The sequence below is a fragment of the Alosa alosa genome, chromosome 12, assembly GCF_017589495.1.
Source record: "Alosa alosa isolate M-15738 ecotype Scorff River chromosome 12, AALO_Geno_1.1, whole genome shotgun sequence".
NCBI classification, from domain to species: Eukaryota; Metazoa; Chordata; class Actinopteri; order Clupeiformes; family Clupeidae; genus Alosa; species Alosa alosa.
Window position 1 is genome coordinate 26,568,865 of NC_063200.1, and position 21,018 is coordinate 26,589,882.

The 21,018-nt window shown below is 42.7% G+C and overlaps 2 protein-coding genes across 3 annotated transcripts; one reads left to right on the forward strand and one right to left on the reverse strand.

Moving 5' to 3' along the window:
- The first annotated feature begins 1,074 nt into the window (after positions 1–1,074).
- On the forward strand, positions 1,075–7,547 carry ppp1r3b (protein phosphatase 1, regulatory subunit 3B). The gene is made up of 2 exons (XM_048258895.1): positions 1,075–1,348; positions 5,403–7,547. Exon 2 carries the CDS (start codon positions 5,434–5,436, stop codon positions 6,292–6,294), a length of 861 nt encoding a protein of 286 aa, XP_048114852.1. The 5' UTR covers positions 1,075–1,348; positions 5,403–5,433; the 3' UTR covers positions 6,295–7,547.
- Positions 7,548–10,319: 2,772 nt separating this feature from the next.
- On the reverse strand, positions 10,320–21,012 carry pptc7b (protein phosphatase targeting COQ7 b). Of its 2 annotated transcripts, XM_048258897.1 has the most exons (7): positions 20,461–20,532; positions 17,348–17,400; positions 16,613–16,792; positions 15,192–15,390; positions 12,870–12,993; positions 12,387–12,516; positions 10,320–12,000 (listed from the first exon to the last, which is right to left on the reverse strand). In XM_048258897.1, the coding sequence occupies exons 2-7, from the start codon at positions 17,376–17,378 to the stop codon at positions 11,942–11,944; spliced, it is 723 nt and encodes a 240-aa protein (XP_048114854.1). In that variant the 5' UTR covers positions 17,379–17,400; positions 20,461–20,532; the 3' UTR covers positions 10,320–11,941. The 2 variants fall into 2 exon arrangements, with proteins under 2 accessions (XP_048114854.1, XP_048114853.1); XM_048258896.1 differs by lacking the exon at positions 17,348–17,400 and having other exon boundaries at positions 20,461–21,012.
- Between the last annotated feature and the right edge of the window lie 6 nt (positions 21,013–21,018).

The window sequence follows — 21,018 nt, forward strand, 5'->3', positions numbered from 1 at the left end:
GCCATCCTATATCATTGAAATGTATAGTCTGGAATCGAGCCATTCACCTCGCTTAATCCAAGGGGCGGGCAGAGAATTGTCTTTCAAACTGCCTAGGCATGCAATAGGCCAGCGCTACGACCATATCCGTATCCGGTCGGCAAAACGGCAAATACATCCTTCTTTGAAAGGAATGACTTAAGTGCATTTTGTTGCTCAACTTTCAAAGAAAAGCACAAGTCCAACTCCTCCAAAGTTGACGCCAATGCCGATTCAAACAACCGCTCTTCGTTCACCATAGCCACCTTCCTTGTTGTTCACCGTCGCAGGACTGTCGTCATCCTGTTAAGCCCGCCTTAAGACTCTCTAACAAAATAGAGCGCTGTGATTGGATGACGTCCACGGCGTCAGCCAATAGAAATCCCTATGGTTTGATACTAGACGTACAGGCTGAGCAAATTATTTTGCCGCCGCTAGGGTGCGTCTAGATTTCTAGGCTAACTAAAGACATGACGAGATGAGATTTTTTTTCACGAAAAACAGATAATGATAAGCAGACTAGGAATCAGAGGCTGAATCGTATTGAGTCAATAGCTTTATTTTGCATGACCTTGATCAGAACAGTAATGTTTTCAGAATGTATTAACAACCTATCAAACATGATGAATTCACGCAGGGTTAGTGCCACCTCCGTACACAGGCTCTGGTGTCACGAACTCCATTTCGGTGAAGACAAACTATGAAACATTGCTATTGCTATGCAACCTTGACTGGGGGAGTCACGGCGTCTGAAGCGTGCACTAGCTTAGTGCTTCTTACTGCTATATTTCTACTTTAACGGCACCGACAATCAAAAAACCCAGTGGAAACTAGATGGCAGAAGTGTGTAGGCCAATCTGCCCACCAGCTTTTTCTACTTCGCTACCTACAGATGTTTGACAGGTATGATATTTCGAAACGCCATGTTATTTCCCATAGACAATCGACGCCCGGAAGTTGGATGGATACGGATGTTACGGAGGCGGGACTTATTCTGGAGAGGTCTATTTACATACCAAAGAGGGCAATGGATCACTCCCTATGGGATGAGACCAGCATGCCTAATGAGTCGTCTGTGATTGGTTTATACTACATGTCCACGTGCACCCGGTGTGATCTTGGGCTTAACACCGTGAGAGCGTTCCACTTTGATGCTAAAGAAGGTAGCCTATGTAACGTAGATCCAACTGCAAGGGAATTATTACCTTCAATGAGTTGGAAGTAGCAGTCCCGGACAAATCCACTGACCATGGGCCGGCAGACAGAAAGAGCATGCCACTAATATAAGGAAGAGCAGGCAAAAGGCTATCTTGTTTCGCCAATTATCCTGGTAAGTTAAAACGCAGGTTTGTCACTCACTCCGAGTTGTGACTAAGTCAGTTGAGCAGGCCTTTTAAATGGCTTTCTTGAAATCACTAAAGTGCAAGAAATCATTGGAAGTAGGCCCTACAGTGTCTTGTCATATCCTATTGTGTTTGGGTCTTTGAAATGTGATTTTTTTTTAAGTAGGCTTAGATCTAAATCACGCTTTGTAGACATGAACCGTTTATCTGTATCTAACCGAACTATCCGTAAGCGACCACAATGTAACTAAACAGGAAGAAAAGTAGCCTTTGCCTACACCTGTAGCTTCTAAACACAAGGAAATGCGGCCATATCAACGACAGCATTATTTTTTTCTGTCGAATGAATAGTTATGACGATTACACTGGATTTTTAGACGTTATTGTAGCTTGATGGCACTTTTTTTTTACACGTTTTTATTTACACGTTGTGTCGGAAAGACTGTTCCTGCGGTTATTTAGCCTGTATTAGGGCTAAGTTATTTATTTGTTAATTTTCGAAATCAATTAGTTTAAAGACTTTGGCTTAACCAACCTGTAGATCTAATCTAGGTCTGATAAATTCTCAGAGTAGGCTAGACTAATCCAGGGTGACTGCTGCTTTTGCAAATACCCTAGGCCTATCCAGTATCTTTCTTTGTATAGGGTACCCTAAATTGATCAAATTATTGACAATCACTGTTCAAATTATTGATAATTATTTTACATTTAACGCTAATTAGTGTTGGATGTAAAACTTGCAAGACTGTTGGACTCGCGTGCGCTTCAGATTGTGAACACTAGAGGTCGCTCCAGACCGCCTAGTCACAGTCCTGATTCATCCCAGTAAAGCGGTCTTCAGAAGCTTGTTGGTGATAGTCTATTGTAGTATGGATGTATGTATACTAGGGCTGTCAATCGATTAAAACAAATAATCTAATTAATGACACACTCTGTGATTAATTAATGTAAATTAATCACTTACATCCATTTTTGCTATGAACATATCTTAAAAACAAGTTTGGCAGATGAGTGAATCAATGAACAGCCAAACCAACATTCTAGAGTTTAAAGTTCAACGTGTCTCTCTTTTATTATAATTTTCCCTTTGGGTCAAGCATCAGCATAGTGCCTGGTGTCAGATTTTTTGCATGATAAATGCAAATGACTGAAGTTACCACTCACTTACATGTGCAGAGTAGGCTACCCTAACACCAAGGTAATGTGTGGAATACCACCCATGATTTATCCTATTTTTGGCCATTCAAACATGTAGATTTTTATTCACATAATTACTAGGTTGTTGCCTATGGGCAGCCGTGGCCTACTGGTTAGCGCTTCAGACTTCTAACCGGAGGGTTGCCGGTTCGAACCCTGACCTGTAGGAACAGCTGAAGTGCCCTTGAGCAAGGCACCTAACCCCTCACTGCTCCCCAAGCACCGCTGTTGTAGCAGACAGCTCACTGTGCTGGGATTAGTGTGTGCTTCACCTCACTGTCTTCACTGTGTGCTGAGTATGTTTCACGGATTGGGATAAATGCTGAGACCAAATTTCCCTCACGAGATCAAAAGAGTATATACTTACTTACTACACCTTTTCTATCCAGTAGGGGGGCAGTCCAGGATAAACTAGAAACGCATTTCCTGAAGGAAATGCAGTGCATGAAAATGCAAAAAATATGATGTAAAATATCATACAGAGTAAAAGCAAACTATATTGGTTGCTAGGTAGATGAGGTTTAATATAGTTAGAATGAACTGAACAGTTAAATAGGTGGATAGTTTAAATGGTTAAATTATTTGCTAGGTAGATGAGGTTTAACTCATTGAATGCCAAGCTGTTTTCAGAAGCTTTGTCCTAGAGTGCCAGCAATCCAAACCATTGTTGATGATTTTTGTACAGCCACAGCATATTCTGTGTTATAGCTATGAACACATACAATGGCTCGTTTGAAAGGTGAGACTTTAAGCTCTCAGTGGGTGCAAACCGTGTATTTCTATACGCCTCTGTTCCTGAGAAATCCTGCTAAACAGTGGCTAGTTTTCATCAAAATCCCTGTTTTTTTTTTTTCTAGAAATGGAGATATTGCGTCTTTTATGACCTGAGAAGTGTTGCCTGCAAAGTTTCTGGGAAGAGCTCTAACGAGACCTGCCACCTAGTGATAAACCCACGAAAATAAATTACCTGATTTTGACCTGGCGTGCATGTCACTGATAGAGAAAACTCATGTAAACGCAAGATCTGGACATTTTATCTGGACGTTTGATCTTAACTCGGCTTTTGATGGTTGCCTCTTTGTTTCGAATCAGTCACTGATTAGCCTATATCATCTTAAGTCTATGGGTACATTTTGAATAGGTTTTTTATTAATAGTTTAAAAAGTATAAAAGTTACAAAGATGAGAAATACAAAGCCCAGATTTCCTAGGGAAGACCTACGTAACATAGTTTGAATGAAGTTTCTACATTAAACGGTTGAAGCTGCATTAACTGTGTTGGAAGAAGAAGAAGAAGAAGCCTAGGAAGAACAGTACAGTGCATTTTCATGCACTGTAAAAATAGCAGAGCCTGAGAGAGAGCAGTTCAAGAAAATAAACTAAATAGTAGGAACAAAGAAATTATAGCAGCATAGCCTACAAGTGCAAATGGAAATGTAATGTGTGAAGTCATTGGAATGGAAATAAATGTTACCACCTTCTACATACTTTTGTATAAACATTTTGTCTCGGTGTGCAACAAATGTAGTCAGGAGTTTGTCGGTTATTTAGTCGGTCATAGGGTAGGCTCAGCAAAACGTTAGCAAAGTTAACTTTGACAAGGCTGGCGGCCTTTATCATCAAGAGGTGTGCTAACTCGTAGGCAAAGATTCTATAGTTAACTTGATCAACCGTCTCTGTCGTAGGCCTAACTCCGGATTGATTTGCATTGAGGGGCTACTTCAGACTTGACGAACTCCTATGGTAGGCAACGGAAGTTCCTTAGGCCTACTGCAGAAAAAGTAGATTGATGCTCCTGTCAACAGTATTGGTCTGAGCGTTCTTAATTAAATGTAAGCCTAGGCTAAATGTGTCATTGAAAGCAGTGCTTTCTTGTCTGCCTCCTTCAGTCATGATAGCCAGACTGCACTGGGTCAAATGTCACTATGAAATGCGATTGATCAGCGTAAAATTTTTGTTATTTTGAGAGCCCTAATGTATACAGCTGTTGTAACGACCATCTGCCCAGGTTATTGACACGTTTATGTTCCGTCTTCTAATAACTAACACTTTATGCAGTGTTGTAGGCTATCCTATGTCGGCTTCTATGAAAGTTTTTTTAGAAATTAGTTTTTAAAAATTGCACAGTTTCACAGCATACACTTTGTAGCCAAAAGTAGTGTATGATTTTAGAATTTCTCTGGAAATGTTTGCCCATTCATTTAGAATATTATTTGAGAAGTTAGGCACTGATAAAAAGGCTTGGCTCACTATGTCTGTTCTAGTTTATCCCAAAGATGTTTTGTTTTGGAGAATCTTTTTCTGAGAGGGGCCAGTCATTTTATTTCCATACCAAAGTCACTGAAACATGTTTTTATAGACCTTGCTTTGTGCACTGCCACTGTTTGGTCATGCTGGTGGAGGGATAATGGGATACTCTGTTTTTGTCAGAGATTTATAATGTATAGCTGCTTTAACACCAAGGCACCAAGAAAGAATGAACTTTGGAACTTGTTAATGTGCAAAGATCTGCACTGGGTCAAATGTCACTATGAAATGCGACCAAGAAAGAATGAACTTTGGAACTTGTTAATGTGCAAAGATCTTTTATGTCATGAGCCAGAGGAGAAGTGTCTGTTTAGTGTGGTCTATTTAACTATTAGATAATATTTAACGATTGTCCTAGATAAAATCTATTTTAGCTACTTCTCTACATACATTTCAGTTTACTTTGTAAATATTTGAGAAGTAAAACTGATGTGACATTTGGCCATACTGTTATGTAATAGCCTTTACCAAAACATAAGCTCTTTGCTACACATGCAAGCAGATAATGATGACTAATGAATTTATTTATTTTATACAGTGCACACTACAGTTCCTCGTATAAGTCTGCCATGCCAGTAGACTTGGCAATGCCACTCTTCCTGGCAAATGGGGACTTCCATGGGAAAAGATGCTCCAGGCCTGTAAAAGCTTTACAGCCATGTCTGAACCAAGATGAAGGCCAAACAGTCAAACGAGGTTGCTCCCAGCAGTGGTCCAGTTTGGACGAGGTGAGCACACTCAAAGCAAAGAAGAAGCAGGTGTCTTTTGCTGACCACAGGGGCATGGCTCTCACCAGGATCAAAGTCTTCTCAGAGTTCGAGGATCCCATCGACATCCCGCTCAACATCCAGGAACTTCTGCGCTCGGCGCTCAGCCTGTCAGAGAAGGACACGCTGGTCCTCGCCTTCACCCAGCCGTCATCCGACTACCTGCTCTTCCGCCAGCGGCTGGAGCGCGACTACGTCTGCCTGGAGCACTGCACGCTCCAGGAGCGGGCTCTGGCGGGCACGGTGAAGGTCAAGAATCTGTCCTTCGAGAAGTCGGTCAAGCTGCGCATCACCTACGACACGTGGAAGAGCCACGTCGATGTGCCGTGCCAGTACATGAAGGCCACCTACACTGACGAGAACCGGGACACCTTCGCCTTCGAGGTGAGCCTGCCCAGTGACTTGCGGCCGCACGAGCGTATCGAGTTTGCCATCCTCTATGAGGAGAGCGGAGTACAACACTGGGACAGCAATGAGGGGCAAAACTACAGGATCGTTCCGTCCTCGCTGAAGGTAGAACACCAAAATACAAGTCCAATACAAAATGACACCAGTGACTGGGGCATTCACTTTGACTGCTATGGGAGCCCCAGATGCTCTCATGGGATCTTCCCTAATTGGCCAGGATATGCAAGCTATGAGGAAATCGGGCCTTACTACTAGTCCTTGTAATGCTACTAACCTTTCAGACCTGTTGTCTTCATATTTGCCAATGGAAGATTGAGATGGCATCTTTTTTCCTTTGCGTGCAGGGTAAAGGTAGTACCACTTTCTGACCTCAGACACACTAACTCAGAACTAAGACGGTGTCTTGGCTTTATTACACCAATCCAAACAGGATGAATTCAAAGAAAAGTGTGGAAAAAAAAGTGGGAAAGTGTGTCTTACATCATAATGGTGTTTGTAGCACCTGTGCAATATTGCTTCTTGCCTGTAAGGGCCCGGTGTTGGTTTTCCATTTGAGGAACATTTTTAAGAAAACAATTTTTTTTTTTGTCCAATTTTGAGAGGCACAAAGGTATGTTGTATGCATCCTTCAATGTGTTCAGGATTCTCTCAGAACTGGCCATTTTGTGTTTTTTAGATTCCTCACTCAGATGAGCTAATGTTTGTTGTGTATGTTTGAGTGTCTGTGTGATGGAGAGTGGGTGAGTGAGCAAAAAGAGTGTAAACCCAGTTATGGTATTTTCTGACACAGCTGCTACTTTATTGAGTTTATTTATGAGTATGACTGGGGACTTCTGTCCTTATGATGTGCCAATATTAATTGTCATTGGTCTTAAGGCTGTTTTTAATGGCAAAGTACTTTAATTGTTTGCACTGAGGAAAGGCATCATGAATAAGACCAAAAGTATTAATCTGATTGTTGGATTGGGAGGGAGAATTGAGAATGGAATTGTTCCTTTTGATTGCATTCACATAATAGAACTGTTAAAAGGTGTGGTGCTTATTTGTTGAACTTTTAAATGTCTTTAAAGCTTTTAGTTGTTTTAACATTGGGCCAGGAACACTTTTTTTTTTTTTTTATGTTCTCACATCAGATTCTTGTTCACTTTTGATGGGTATTAATCTTTTTGTTTGCCTTTTGGAAATTATGTAAACATGGTGTCTTCAATACCACAATAGTTGATTAAGTGAATGTCTGTTTTCTTAGTTTTTTCTAATTAGTGTTAAGTGATTATAGGGATGTGCACATTCACAAGCACCTGCTACCGTTTTGTCTGTTATGCAGTTTTAAATAATGCCTTGGTTTGCAATCAGCTGCTTTTTACTAAAAAGTGTTTCACATGTGAATTTACAACTGTGAATCTGTGTAATTTTGTGTCAGGGATATATTGATCTCTGGTGTTTAATTTGAATGGGAATTGTAAGTCATTCTTTTTTTTTTTCTTTTGCATGTTTTTTTGAAAATAATAAATACATACAAATACATCTGATGTAGTACATGCCTCTTACAGGATGATGGCAGTATTTAGCTACTATCCATTAACCATCTGATGATGTTTAAGTCCTGTCTGTTTTGATATCTATAGGCCTAGTGGCCTATTTCAACATCATGAGTACCAATGCCTATCCATACCATGTGCAGTCAGTGGCATTATCATATTGTTGTGTACATCCATCACACCAGGAGATGGCTATAAACTAGTTTCTCGGGTAAATGTGAAATTGAGCAGTGCCGACTGTTGCAGTGTTTTGTGGTTAGATTCATTTTTGAAGCCGCCAGTTAGAGCTTGCAGCTTGCTCTTGTAGCCTACAATGAATTAACATATGCGCGAACTAAACCATTAAATGGCCATAATTGCATGTTATTTTTGGTAATGTTATAGGCTAGCTGTCAAAGTGTTGACATATGACAACAGCCCAGAGGATGTCCGCATGTTGATGTCAGAATGTCAATACTGTCCATATTCGATAGACATAGAGGGGTTCAGTGTATTCTGTTCCATATGCTACGCAGATGTTGGCAGGCACATGCTTGATGCATATTTGCGCGAATGTCATTAATGGCCGAGCACCAGATGTGTGATATGACCCGGTGCATAGACTACACTAATGTTTCTCCACACGTTTCAGCGCCGCATTTCGCAGCGTTTGCCACGTGATTGCGGTGTCCTGGCTACCCCCACCCGCTTCAGAGCGATCAGCTGAGCGCTCTCCGTGTGTTGCTTACGCGTGACTTGGAGGCCTTTGGGTAGAAAGGAAGGCGGCAGCATCCAGCGACTCAACGATTTGACATTCGTGTGCAACTCTTATCATCGATTTAGGTACAGTGCCTGACATTACGCTTTGTAGTCTATCAAGCACGAAGCACCCAGCTGTTTGGTAATGCGTAGGTAGGCTAACTGTCAGGCTTATCCGTGCACTTCCCCAACCATCTCTTTTTATGCATTCATTTCAGGGACTCATTGAATACACCATACGGGTTTTTTTTAGTATAAATACTATATTTCTTTTATTTAAATATTTTACAACTTTTGAAAACATATTTACAGAAACTATTCTTGCAGTATCACACTGTACACACAGAAAAGTGTAGTTCTCATTCAAAACAAACATCTGCTTAAAGACTGAGAGGAGACTCATCTTGACTGCAAAAGCACCATCAAAGAAAGCTTGAACGACAGTGACGAGACACAGAGAGGGACAGCTAAGTGGGGGACTAATATGTGGACCACCACCCAGGTCCTGATGAAGACAAATCAGCTCTGCCGCACACAGCCTCTTGACCAGGATAGTCTTGGTGAACGTTTCCTTAAGGCAAGTCCTGGTTGTAGGAATGTGCCTGGACTCTCCCTGGCCACTACAATGGAACAGTGAGTTCAGAAATTAAGTGGGGATTTTGAAGGGGGAAGAAATCAGCCATTTAGTGGCTGAATACCACTAATTCCTGGTTATAAGAGTGTGCCTGGACTCCCTGGCCACTACAATGGAACAGTGACAGTGAAACAAAGTGGGTATTTTTTTTTTTTTTTTTGGGGGGGGGGTCACCCATTTAGTGGCTGAATACCAGTTATTCAGTATTCAGCTGCTAAATGTCTCCGATGAGGCAAGTCCAGGTTTTTAATGAATCTTAATGCCATTTTTAACTAAGGACAAGATCCATTTCTGATTATGTAGCAGAGGCTGTGTTGTGTTGAGATGGGCGAGAGTATCAGCAACACAGAAGTGAACATCAGAGATACAACCAGCCTCGACAAACATCATGCAACACTAGCCCAGACGATTTACCAGGGGAAAAAAAAGAGAAAAGAAATGAAATGCAGCTTAAAATACCTTTTTTTTTTCTCCATGTCTAAAACACACACCCTAACACACACAGAGGTTTATTGTCAGTTACATGTGGTATTGTCTTAATAACCATTTAAGTTTACTGCCTGCTTGTTTGATTTGTTTTACATGTCCTTGTACATATATTCAGACATTACAGCGACCCCATATTCTTCTCACAGAACAGCAAAACACATTCCCAACATAAGAGAGTGTGGAATTTCGAGAGATGCCTTGGTCATGCTGGCAGCTATGGCTTTCCTACTTTGGTTTTCTTTAAAGAATCATGACCTGCGATAAAGTTACGCACGCATACTTTCTTACACAAACACACATACACATTTAGCGACCAGGGGATCTGATCACCAAACTACGAAAGCCAAACATGTTCAAATGACCTCTTTTCTGGTCACAATCATGATTGAGGCACATGGATGAGGATGTGGTCACTTATTATTTTTTTGACCATTTCCCCCCTTTAAACACATCTGACTTTTCACACATACAGCCTAATTAAGCTTCACTGTCCACTTCAAAACACAGACAGTTCCTGACCTGGATACATAATGGCAGATATGATCCAAATAAATCAGCCAAGCATACAACCAAATCACTTGTGGTGGCAACCATATTGCTTTGACGTTTCCCAAAAGAGACCAGGATTATAATGGCTCCCATCTTAGACATACCAACATTCTGACTTGAGCTTAAATGGTAAGAACCGAGAAGAGAAATGTGATCGGGTCAGAAGAGGACCCACTGAATGATGTAACAGTTAGATGGAGCTCCAATGTGAATGATGCACACATTACACTCTAAACACACACAGACAGACACACACACAGACAGACAGACACACAGACAGACAGACAGACAGACAGACAGACACACAGACAGACAGACAGACAGACACACACACCCCCACCCACCCACCCAACCAAGTTGACCCATATAAATAAATCAAAAAGACCCACTTTTTTGTTTCATGTACATATGAAAAAGCAGCACACTCGTTCAACTTTCTCTAGATTGAACCTAGAGCCGAAACAAAATAAAATAAAAAAATATATATTGTTAGATAACCCTTCACACAATCATCACTCTCTCACAGTGCAGGTGGTGTTTAGCCGTCCGAAAAACTGAATATGGCTGCACGTGCACGTGACCTGAGCCGAACATCCAAAAAAGACGTACATCTACCACACTTTTTTGTTTGTTTTAAGTAAGCACACTACGAAAGAAACATAATACAAAAATAAAACCTCTGACTTTCAACTCATACCTGACCTAACTTTTTTCTTTTTTTTTTCCCCCTCACCGAGAGTACTTCCTCCCAACAACCTGCTTCACCCTTGTGCGTTGTTGACCTGATCAAGAAGAGGAGTAGGCAGTATGAACATGACATCTGACTGGCAACTTCAAAAAACTAAGATGCATTGTGTAGCCCCAGACACTAACCCAACCACAAACGTCCCTGTGTCAGTGTCTGTTAGGGCTGACATCTCCCATTCCAACAGCAACACTCCCTTCTTCCCTATACGAACTTCAGTCACACTGAAACTATCCAACCACTCACTCACATTCACTCACTAAATGCAGACAGTACATTTATTATGGCCACAGCCCTTTAACCAGAAAAGGCTCAAATCAAGACAGCAGACTCAAACTTTTGCTTTTGACTATGTTAAACCCACAAATGCACCCTACATCTGCAAACATCCTGTGCACGATCAAACTCCCATCTCAACTAGAAAACCAGGCACCAGTGCCACCATCATTCAGAGTAAATATGGGCAGCACTCGCCACAAATGTCTATGAGTCACAGGCAGTTTAATGGCCTGAACATATTCCCAACACACATACTAACAAATAGACCCAGGCATCTAAACAATCTATAGCATCAACGTTCCAGCACAACAACAGACATCCTTCATTTTCCTTCCAACAAACAAGAGACATTTAGCCACATATTTCTGCACTCTGCCCTCACACCCCCCCATACACACACAAACACCTTCCCACACTACAACCATCTCCGATGGTGACAACAAAGACCCTTTCTGCCTGAATTTAACCCCATTCCATCCCTAGAACCGCATCATTTATGACACACCACTCTTCTCATGTCACTAGAACCACACAAAGGACAACTATACCTTCTGTTACTTTTTGTTTTTGTTTAGATCTTTCAGCATGCACACCACATAGACAGAAATGATTGTCATCTCGGTGCGTCATCTTTGTTTAACAGCCCCGTGTCTGCATTGTCTGGTGCAGAGTAGGAAGACTTTAACCACAGAGGCTACTTCTTTGTGTTGTGCATGCGTGTGCGTGTTATGCACATGACGACCAGAGTGACTACAAAGAGGGCAGTGCAAGAAGGAGATGGGGAGGGGTGACTCGGGTGGGGAGTGAAGGTTGAGAACAGTGGAGGGCAGGGAGGTGGGGTAGTTCGGAAGACTCGGGCCTTGAGGTGGAGCAGCACCACATAGAGAACTCCCACAAGGAAACGCACATCACACACACTCCCGCACGCGCTCAGTCTGTGTACTCCGCCACTATGGAGAGGAGCACCGTGATGTCATCTGGCTTTCCTCCTGAAGAACAAAAACACAAGACACACACACACAAAAGGAATTAATGCACATATACATACACAACCATATACATTTATAACAAACAAACATACATTTACAACAAATTACCATGAATAGTCCAAAAAAATCACTACACATATTTAGTTTATAAACATTCACTTAATATGAAAAACACTGTTGTTTATTCTTCATGTAAACATGTTTACTGAAAACTGATTTACAGAACAGGTTAAATAGATCAGTTTGAAACTGTGACAGATCCATTTTCGTGAGGAAAGGCAGCATGTCAAATATGAAGCGCATATGGAATAAGGTCATCAAAAAACAGCAGGAGGCCGCCCTCACAGTCTGGTCTCCCTCTGGAGGCGGAGGCCATCTTATCTCACCTCGTACATTCAGGCCATTGTCACAGGCAAACTGGGCGAAGGGCGACATGTAATTGGGGTCATAAGCCAGCTCGTGGGCCTGCTCGGCGATGCTACGAGCCGTCTGCTGGATGCTGTCGTAGTTGGTGTTCTGAACAGGACAAACAAACAAGTGGGCTATGTTAAAGTGGGTGTGTGAGTGTGTGTGTATGAGTAATCATTATTTCTTAATCATGATTTTCTAAATGTATATCTTTGAGCATGTTTGGATATTGAGTTTTTTTTTTATTTCAGCATGTTTGAATGTATGTGAGAATCGGGTTATGAAATAATTCTGTGTTACGTTAGTGCCAGTGGGTCACTTGAATGCATTTTTAGTACATTAGTGTGTGTGTGCTGGCATGTGCAGAACAAATCTATTTAAGAGGCAGCTATGCATTATTTAGGCGTGCATGTTGAATGCATAGAGTGAAGTGTTAGCCCCATCTCAGAATTGGTTCTCACCTTGAGCTTCTTGAGTTCTTGCAGAATCATGTAGTCAGGCATGTTGTCAAAGAGCCCGTCGGTGGCTGTCAGGATGATGTCTCCCAGCTGGACGTCGAAAGAGGAGCTGTCTGCAGCATCAGGACTACAAAGAAACGACAGAATTTATTAGTGGTCCAAACAGCGAAGCTAAAAGTGTATGGGCAGCAAAAATCATAAGCCTTAGAAACATCAAAAGTGGCAGATGGGTTGGATTTTCCATCCACTGCTCAGGCATATAATATGACACTCCTTGACCCCAAGGTGGCACTGTAACAAACAAATACAATTTTGCCAAATTTCAACAATGGCTTCATGTACAGTCAAAATGATTATATATTATTATCTCTCAGGTCATCTACATCTTTCCTCCACTAGTTCTTTACTTTAAAATTTTCACATTTTCCTACCATTTTCAATAAAGTAAAAGAGAAAGTGGGGTGGAGAGGGATCATGTGTGAGTAAGGAACTGAGAGGTCTAGACCTTGGCCCAGTGAGGCCCCTGGAAAACACCCAAAGAGCACAGTCCATGCCCTGGACGACAGCCATCACTGTGTCGCTACGACACACCAGGCATAATTCACTATAATCCGTCTGCTATCCGGGCCACCGGGTCACCTCACGCCCTCTCACACACAGAGAGAGAGAGAGAGAGAGAGAGAGAAACAGACAGACAGAGAGAGAGAGACAGACAGACAGACAGACAGACAGACAAACAGACACACACACACGTTCTTAAAACGTATACCTGCTTCACAGACTGGGCACATGCTTCTCGGTCACCATTGTCATGAGTAAATCCAATTTCGACTCCCAGACATGCGAGTGCAAAGCATATGAGAGAAATTCCCAGACAAAGCGCCCAGAGGTCAAGCATGCATTAAAAATAAATAAAAATACGTGGTGTGTTGGGACTAAAAGAAGAACACACATACTTATGAGTCATGACCTTTCATTTAACAAAAACGTAGCCTAAGAACTAGCTAAAGAGGAGAGAGAATTGAGGGGTCTGTGACAAGATATAGAACCTATAGAGTTATTGAGTTAAGGAACAAAAATATGTCACCGAAGCATGTGTCTAAAAAAGGAACTGTTTGATTGGAGGTATCTCACGAGGCTGGTAGGAACAGGACAGTAAACAGTGTCCCTCAAAGGTTGAGCTGACATAAAACATAAAATGGTCCGCTGTAAATTTAGAAAGTGCATGGAAAGCTTGAATCGTGAAATCCCTTCCAAGTTTAAAGAGCAAGAGGAGAGAGGGGGAAAGAAAGTGCACAACCGAGAGACGGGATTGGCCGACTGTACCGGCGCCCTAGGGGCCCACCCTCTGCCCATGATTGGAGCACAGCATCACTCTGGGTAGCGTGCGTGTGTGTGTGTCACACAATGTTGGCAAGCCTTAGGGGCCGAGGGGCTGGCATCACATGGCCCTGGCAACTCCTGAAAAGTTCTCCATGCAACAAAAAAAACAACACAACACAAGAGCTGGTTAGCATATGGGGTGGGTTCTGAGAAGGAGCGAGAGAACAGAGACAGAGAAAAGTAGTGAAAGGAGGGAGAGGAGTAGGAAGAGAGGGAGGGGGAAGTGGAGATGTTTTAGTATCTGTGTTACACTCCCAGAGAGCCCTTGCGTAAGTAAGTTACACTCCCAACAAGGACTCATAGGAGTTCAATCAATACAAAGGTGGCCTAAGAGGGAGGCTACAACAGGGCCGCAACTGAAGCGCTCCATTCGCGTAGCATAAAAATAGTTTTAGAAGACGGGTCTAATTGTTGCAGCAGACGCTACACAAACGAATGCTTCAGTTACGCGCCTCCCTGTAAGAGTGAGATTTATTTTAACAAGTAACACGCAATGTGGTGGATCATGACTCAATCCAAAACCAATCACTTGTCATGATATGATTAATCTGAATGATTGGTAGTGTTTTGCAATCCCAAAGAATCAGCTACAGAAACATATAGATATTTTACCTTCATATACATTTTTATCACTGATTAATATTTAGAGATCATCATAGTGATTTAAAGAAATGCCGTCTCCAAAACTCTTCATTCTTTAGGTGTGAGCCTGAGATGTGTAGGAACGTTCAAAGCACTAAGGAGGTGTGTGTGTCAGAGGTTGTAAAAGTGTTAAAATAAACAACAAATGGTGTTTGTCCCGCATTGTTTCTATTGGTTGAAACAGCTTAATGCACAGCTAGACAGAGGTCACCAACAGGCCATTTAGGACATATGGCAAACACACACGCACACACACACACACACACAGGGAGAGAGAGTGCACAGCTGGTCATGCCTCACCTGTCACTCAGAACCACGCCCTCGGCCCCGGGCGGCGCGATGGACAGCTGGAAGGGCGTGTTGAAGTAGTGCTGTTGCTCGTCCGAGCGGTGCACCACCTCGCCGCCGCGGACCACCAGGAAACCCGAGTCGCCGAGGTTACAGGTGTGCAGCCGGTGACTCCGCCGGTCCAGCACCACGATGCAGGCCGTGCTGCTCCCTGCGTGGACAGGAGGAGGGGAAAACAGAGAGAGTGAGAGAGCTGGTGATGCCTAATGAAGGGACAAATGACAATGGTCATCATCAGTTTAATGTAGCATTAATAATAGCATTAACAGAGGAGAGGTCAGGACTGTCACAACAAGACAAACCGGCCATCTACATAAGTCAAGTGAGTCCCATCCCCCTTCCCTTCCTCCCTGCCAGCCAGCCACATGGACAACCTTACAAGCAGAGAAACGGTCACCCAGTGACCTTTCGGCGCAGTGCGCCGTCCAAAAATAAAACGAGGCCGGACTTTTCTGCGCAAACAACCCAGCCGCGGCTTGCCGGCGCAGGTGTCAAGTTAAATGCCCATGATGTCAGACTCCGGAGAGAAATTCCACCTCCACTTCTGGAGCTGTTCCATGGGTGCATCGGAAGCCGCTCGGGCTGACGGCACAGGTCGCTTCAGTTAATGGCCATTTTCCTTTGCGTCTGGGGGTGTGTGTGTGTGTGTGTGTGTGAAGGATGTGGGGCACAGGCTAAGAAGAGCACCTGAATTGCTTGCGCTCGGCTTAATTTTAGGCTACAGATCCACGTGTGGGCGAGTGTGTGTGTGGAGGGGTGTCCTCACGACAGGCGTCCTGTGACTCATCCTGCAGCTGGGTGGTGGTGGTTTTATTTATTTATTAGTGTGTGTGTATTTGTTTGTATGTGTGTGTGTGTGTGTGTGTGTGTGGATGCGTGACTGACACAGTCATGGTTTAATAGGCCCTGCAGGCTTTCGAAAAGACAGCTGTGTTGTAGACAAATGTAGGTGTGGTTTTAAATGTGGGGAAAAGAGTGTGTGAGTGTTACAGGGCTCACCAAGCACTTTTGTTCACAAGAAAGGGAAGTGTAGTGTACATTCCATAACATCAGCGAGACTTCACACCAGCACAAAATGTCTGACTTGGTTGTAGCGTTTCTGACTGTCATTTTTCTTTTCTTTTTCCTTGCTCCTTGCTCATAGTTGGTTGTTGGTTGCTCTGTCGAGGGCATTTATTAACCTCACCAAGCAAGGACACTGTATTCTGCTATAGCTCATTGTGACAAAGAGTGTTTTCGTCTATGTCAGTACATCCACATGTGACTCACTCAGTAGGTAGGTAGGTAGGTAGGTGTTGGTGTGTGTGTGTGTGTGTGTGTGTGTGTGAGAGAGTGAGTGAGTGAGTGAGAGAGAGTGTGTGTGTGAGACTCACCAAGCAGGGGCACTTTATTCTGCAGCAGCTCGTAGTAGGCCGAGGTGAGGATGGCGACTGGGTTGCTGGGCGTGAAACGGCCCTCCTTCACCAGCCGCTCGCACGTCCGCATCAGCGTGGCGGAGAACTGCGACGGGTCCACGCCATAGTCCCTCCAGCCTCCGACGCCATCTGCCACTCCTAAGGGGACCACAGAGAGTGAGAGACTGCATAAGGGCGAGTTCCAGTGGTATCCTTTTCCTGCTCAACTTACAGTGATGATGCAAGTGGCTGCCTATCCAGTAGTCCCTAACTTTCCATTGAGATCAATTATCTATCTATTTTAGCCATCTGTCTGTCTGCACATTTTATTCACTTATGCATGTAATCATTCCAATCCACCTCAAGGCACTACTGGAAAAACAAATCATGGGGTTCTCCCTCCCTGAACACCAATCACATGCTGACGGCTAATTTTAACTATTAATGCCAGCATGCCTTTGCTTTTATTACTGCTGGCTGCTCTAAGCATATGTGGGACGTCTTCGGCCTTCTTTAGCACAACATTTGGCTCACCATTTGACATCCCCCTCTCCCTCCCCCACACACACACACACACATTTTACAAACCGACTGATTATCAACGCGTTGATAAGACTGAGACTGGAAACACGGCAGCTGCTTGTGATTGATGCACGAGACCTCACCTTTGTGGGAACCACAGAGCCAAATATACTGTATAGTGCCGTCACTCACTTGAGCCGGCTGCAGGGGGCAACTGTGTCATATTGTGGTCAAGGCAGCCACCACTGGGGAGTACAGAACATGAGGAGAGCTGTCAGCTATCAGGTTCTGACCCGCGTGCCTGGCGTCATGGAACCTCCCATTACAGGTCATGATTTACAGCATTGCCCTTTTCTCTTGAAAGAAAAAATAAATTAACCCTTAAAGGTGTACAGTCACACCGGTGTGATGGGAATGTTGGAAAATGAACATTCTAAAGAATATCTGGGTTCATTGAATTGAACCACAGCCACAAATAATTGTTTGTTGTATTGGAAGGTAGGGGTGTCTGTAGGAGAAAAATGAACAGGGAGGGAAAGATGCAGAGGTCTGACTATCTGTATGGGTCTCTAGAGAGACGTTTTAAAGGGAGATTTTCTGACAGAGGAAAAAACAACATCCATACTCCCTAGCTCTCTCTTTGTCTCTCTCTCTCTCTCTCTCTCACACACACACACTGTGACCGTTATTCTGCTGGGGGGACCATACAAGAGCATCCCATTTAAAAGAAACAAGAAGTGGCACTCGTACATAAATATTGTACATCGATAAGATGATCAACCTGACAAGTTTATTTGCAGAGTGCTACAAAGACTTCAACAAGCAGTTATATCAGACCTGGACCTAGGACCTAACATACAGTACACTTCCTTTTTAATCTATTAATCTTAATGAATTGCATCTGTGTTGACATATTACAGACACACTGCACCAACACAAAAGGGTGCTAGCAGTAAGAGACAAGGAGGTGATCCCATTTGCCTCAGGTGGCATGGTCAACGGGCATCAACATCTGAGTTTTGATTAACAGTTGGAAATGGCCCTCGTGACCCAGTGAGTGTTAAGCTGATATTAGTCTTTGTAGGCGCTTGACCGTTCTCTCAAGATCGGATAAGTAACCTGACTAGAGAGAAGGTGTTGTTGATCCTGTAAACAGGACAATGGTCCATTCAAAATACACAAACCATCTATCAGCAACAACACAACCCTTGTTTGATCATTCTTAACAAGAGGATGGAGGCTAGTGTATACTCAAACATTTGGCTACCCTATATATATATATATATATATATATATATATATATATATATATATATATATATATTTATTATTTGTTAGGTTATGCAACCATACTAAATTCATGCAGTTTGTGATGAATAAGGACCACTGTATTACACTTACATTAATCAGATATAAGCTAAGGAATGCAAATTATTCCAAGAAACTCAAGATTCCGACAAAGTAACCAGACTAGTCTGTTTGTTTATTTGGTATTTTCCCTTCAACTCATCCCAGCAACCTAGTGAGACAGCCAGAACCCAGCTTTGGATAACCTCCTGCAGAGCAAGTAACAATCCTATACAAATTGTACTGACGTGACGGGAGGTGACGTTAATTGAAAGGCCATCTTTAACACCTACATATGCTATTTGGAAGTTCGAAATATGGACATTTAATTTTAAAATCAGATGGAAGAAAATATAATTTCGACCTTGATTAATAAATTATTCGACCTTTAGCCTGAATGGTTGAGTGCCTTTAACATTCACAATACACTAGACTAGGGTTTACAGCTTAGAGCCCCTGGCTTAGTTAAAAAAAATGACCATTGCTGTCCTACTTCCGCTTGCGCAAACAAAAGAAAGAGATGTGAACAGCTGTGCTACCACGTGTCGTGCATTTTCCAATAGTAACAAAAGACTTCAGCGGCTCTGGTGTTCGGACTATTGAGATGAGATGAAAAAATACCATGAGTTTGAAGTAGTAAGCTAAAGAAACTGTTTTACAGGTATTATGAGGAACGTTTGTTACATGCCCCTGCAATTACAATCAGAAATAGGATACAAACCAGCGCAACAATCAGAAATACGTGCATAAATGTGACATTTAAAAATAACTTCCTGCTTCTACTTAATTATAAAACATTGCATTAGCTAAAATACGTATCTTATTAGCTATAAGAGGTTCAAGCTTGTACAAATATTCCATTATTTTTGCAGATGCATAGTTGCCCAAATAGCTAGAAGCTATCGATAAGATTTGTGAGTTTGGAGAAGATAAGCAGATAATATTAAACATTTACAGAATGTTGTCATTATGATCATCTAGTCTAAATGGAGGGCAGGCATCCACTTTATCGAGACAGATGACATTTTCCCTTCGCTTTCCATCAACTTCACACAAGAAGGTGTTTTGAGGACAAAGGCTTTCTCGTGCGGAACAACGACGTACAGGCGTGAGTTTGTAACATTAGCCACTATCGCTAGCAACATGGCTGCCTCCATGCTCAACCATTCTGACCTTTAAAAAAAAAAACTCCGACAAAATCACCCACATATAAATGTATGTTATGATTTGCTACGTTTCGTTTATTTACTATCAACTGACATTTACATGGCTGATTATTCATCATCGTTCAGCATAAATTTGCTATCTCTTTACATGAGCAGGACAATAGGCTGAGTCAACACCAGTTAGTTGTGTGTAACGTTAATACGTTGTGTGCGTCCTTGGAATGATGCATTCTTTACAAAATTGTCATGCTGTTGTGTCTGCTATCTTTGTTTTTACTGATCATATAATGTTTACATTGAGCATGTGTTCACAAGATACCACCACTAGTTGTGCTAGGGGGGCTCGTCCTGAACTGTTTCTAGGTAAAAGGTCACGCTAAAAGACTTCCTGCACACAGCTATGGTGGTTGCTAATTTTCTCAACAAAATAACGTTCTAACATTATTGTTCCATGTTTTCATTCCTCGTCATGTTATGGCGACCAAACATGCAACTGTGTAAGAAAATGAAGTGTTGATAAGGTGAACTCAGGTCAGGTAGGCAGTCACACCTAAACGGTGCTACACACACAACCTAGCTTGCAGTACATCATTGTACGTCTCCACATGCTTGCCTTTAACCCATGAAGGTCATGCAATAAAAAACGGTCACGGGGAAGTTCCTATTAGACCATAGCAATGCATCACTTGGTTACTGACACGCTTGTGTTCTAAATCAGACATAATCTGAATGGCAAATTATGTGAAATAATACTAAGAGAATTAGTTTGGCTGCCTTACATGCAGGACTTACCCAAAACATCAACAGATTTGTGTCGAGCAATGAAGCAAGCATCATCGCCGTAGCACATCCCTTTCTTCAAGATCCCCTTACGAAAGTCTTTTCCGAAACCACAGCTAGCTGTGATGAGGCTGTAATCCCGACCATCAGTTTGGGAGAGTCCACCCAGGACAGCCCTGGCAACAATTCTGCCATAGGAAAGTACGGATAACATCCCCCAATTCGAGATCGATGAAGTCTACTTGCCGACCCCAACACTGTCCGAGCCCGTGGCCACTCAGTCCGCCAACATTCGGCTGATCTTAGGTAAGAATTGTTGCGAGCTAGCACTTACTCTACACACCTAATGGAGATAAATGAAGCGTCCACGGTCGTATTAGCGATTAAGAGAAAGCAACGTCTCTGTAGGCCACACAACACAGCGTTTAAAGTCACAGCCTATTTAGGTTTTGGCAGATTTAACAGACGCGATTCCTCCATATCGCTCCATCCTACCAGGCATCATCCTTTCCACTCGCAAGCCCTCCAACAAACAACCCGGGTTCCGGAGAAGCAAAGATCGGTCTCGTG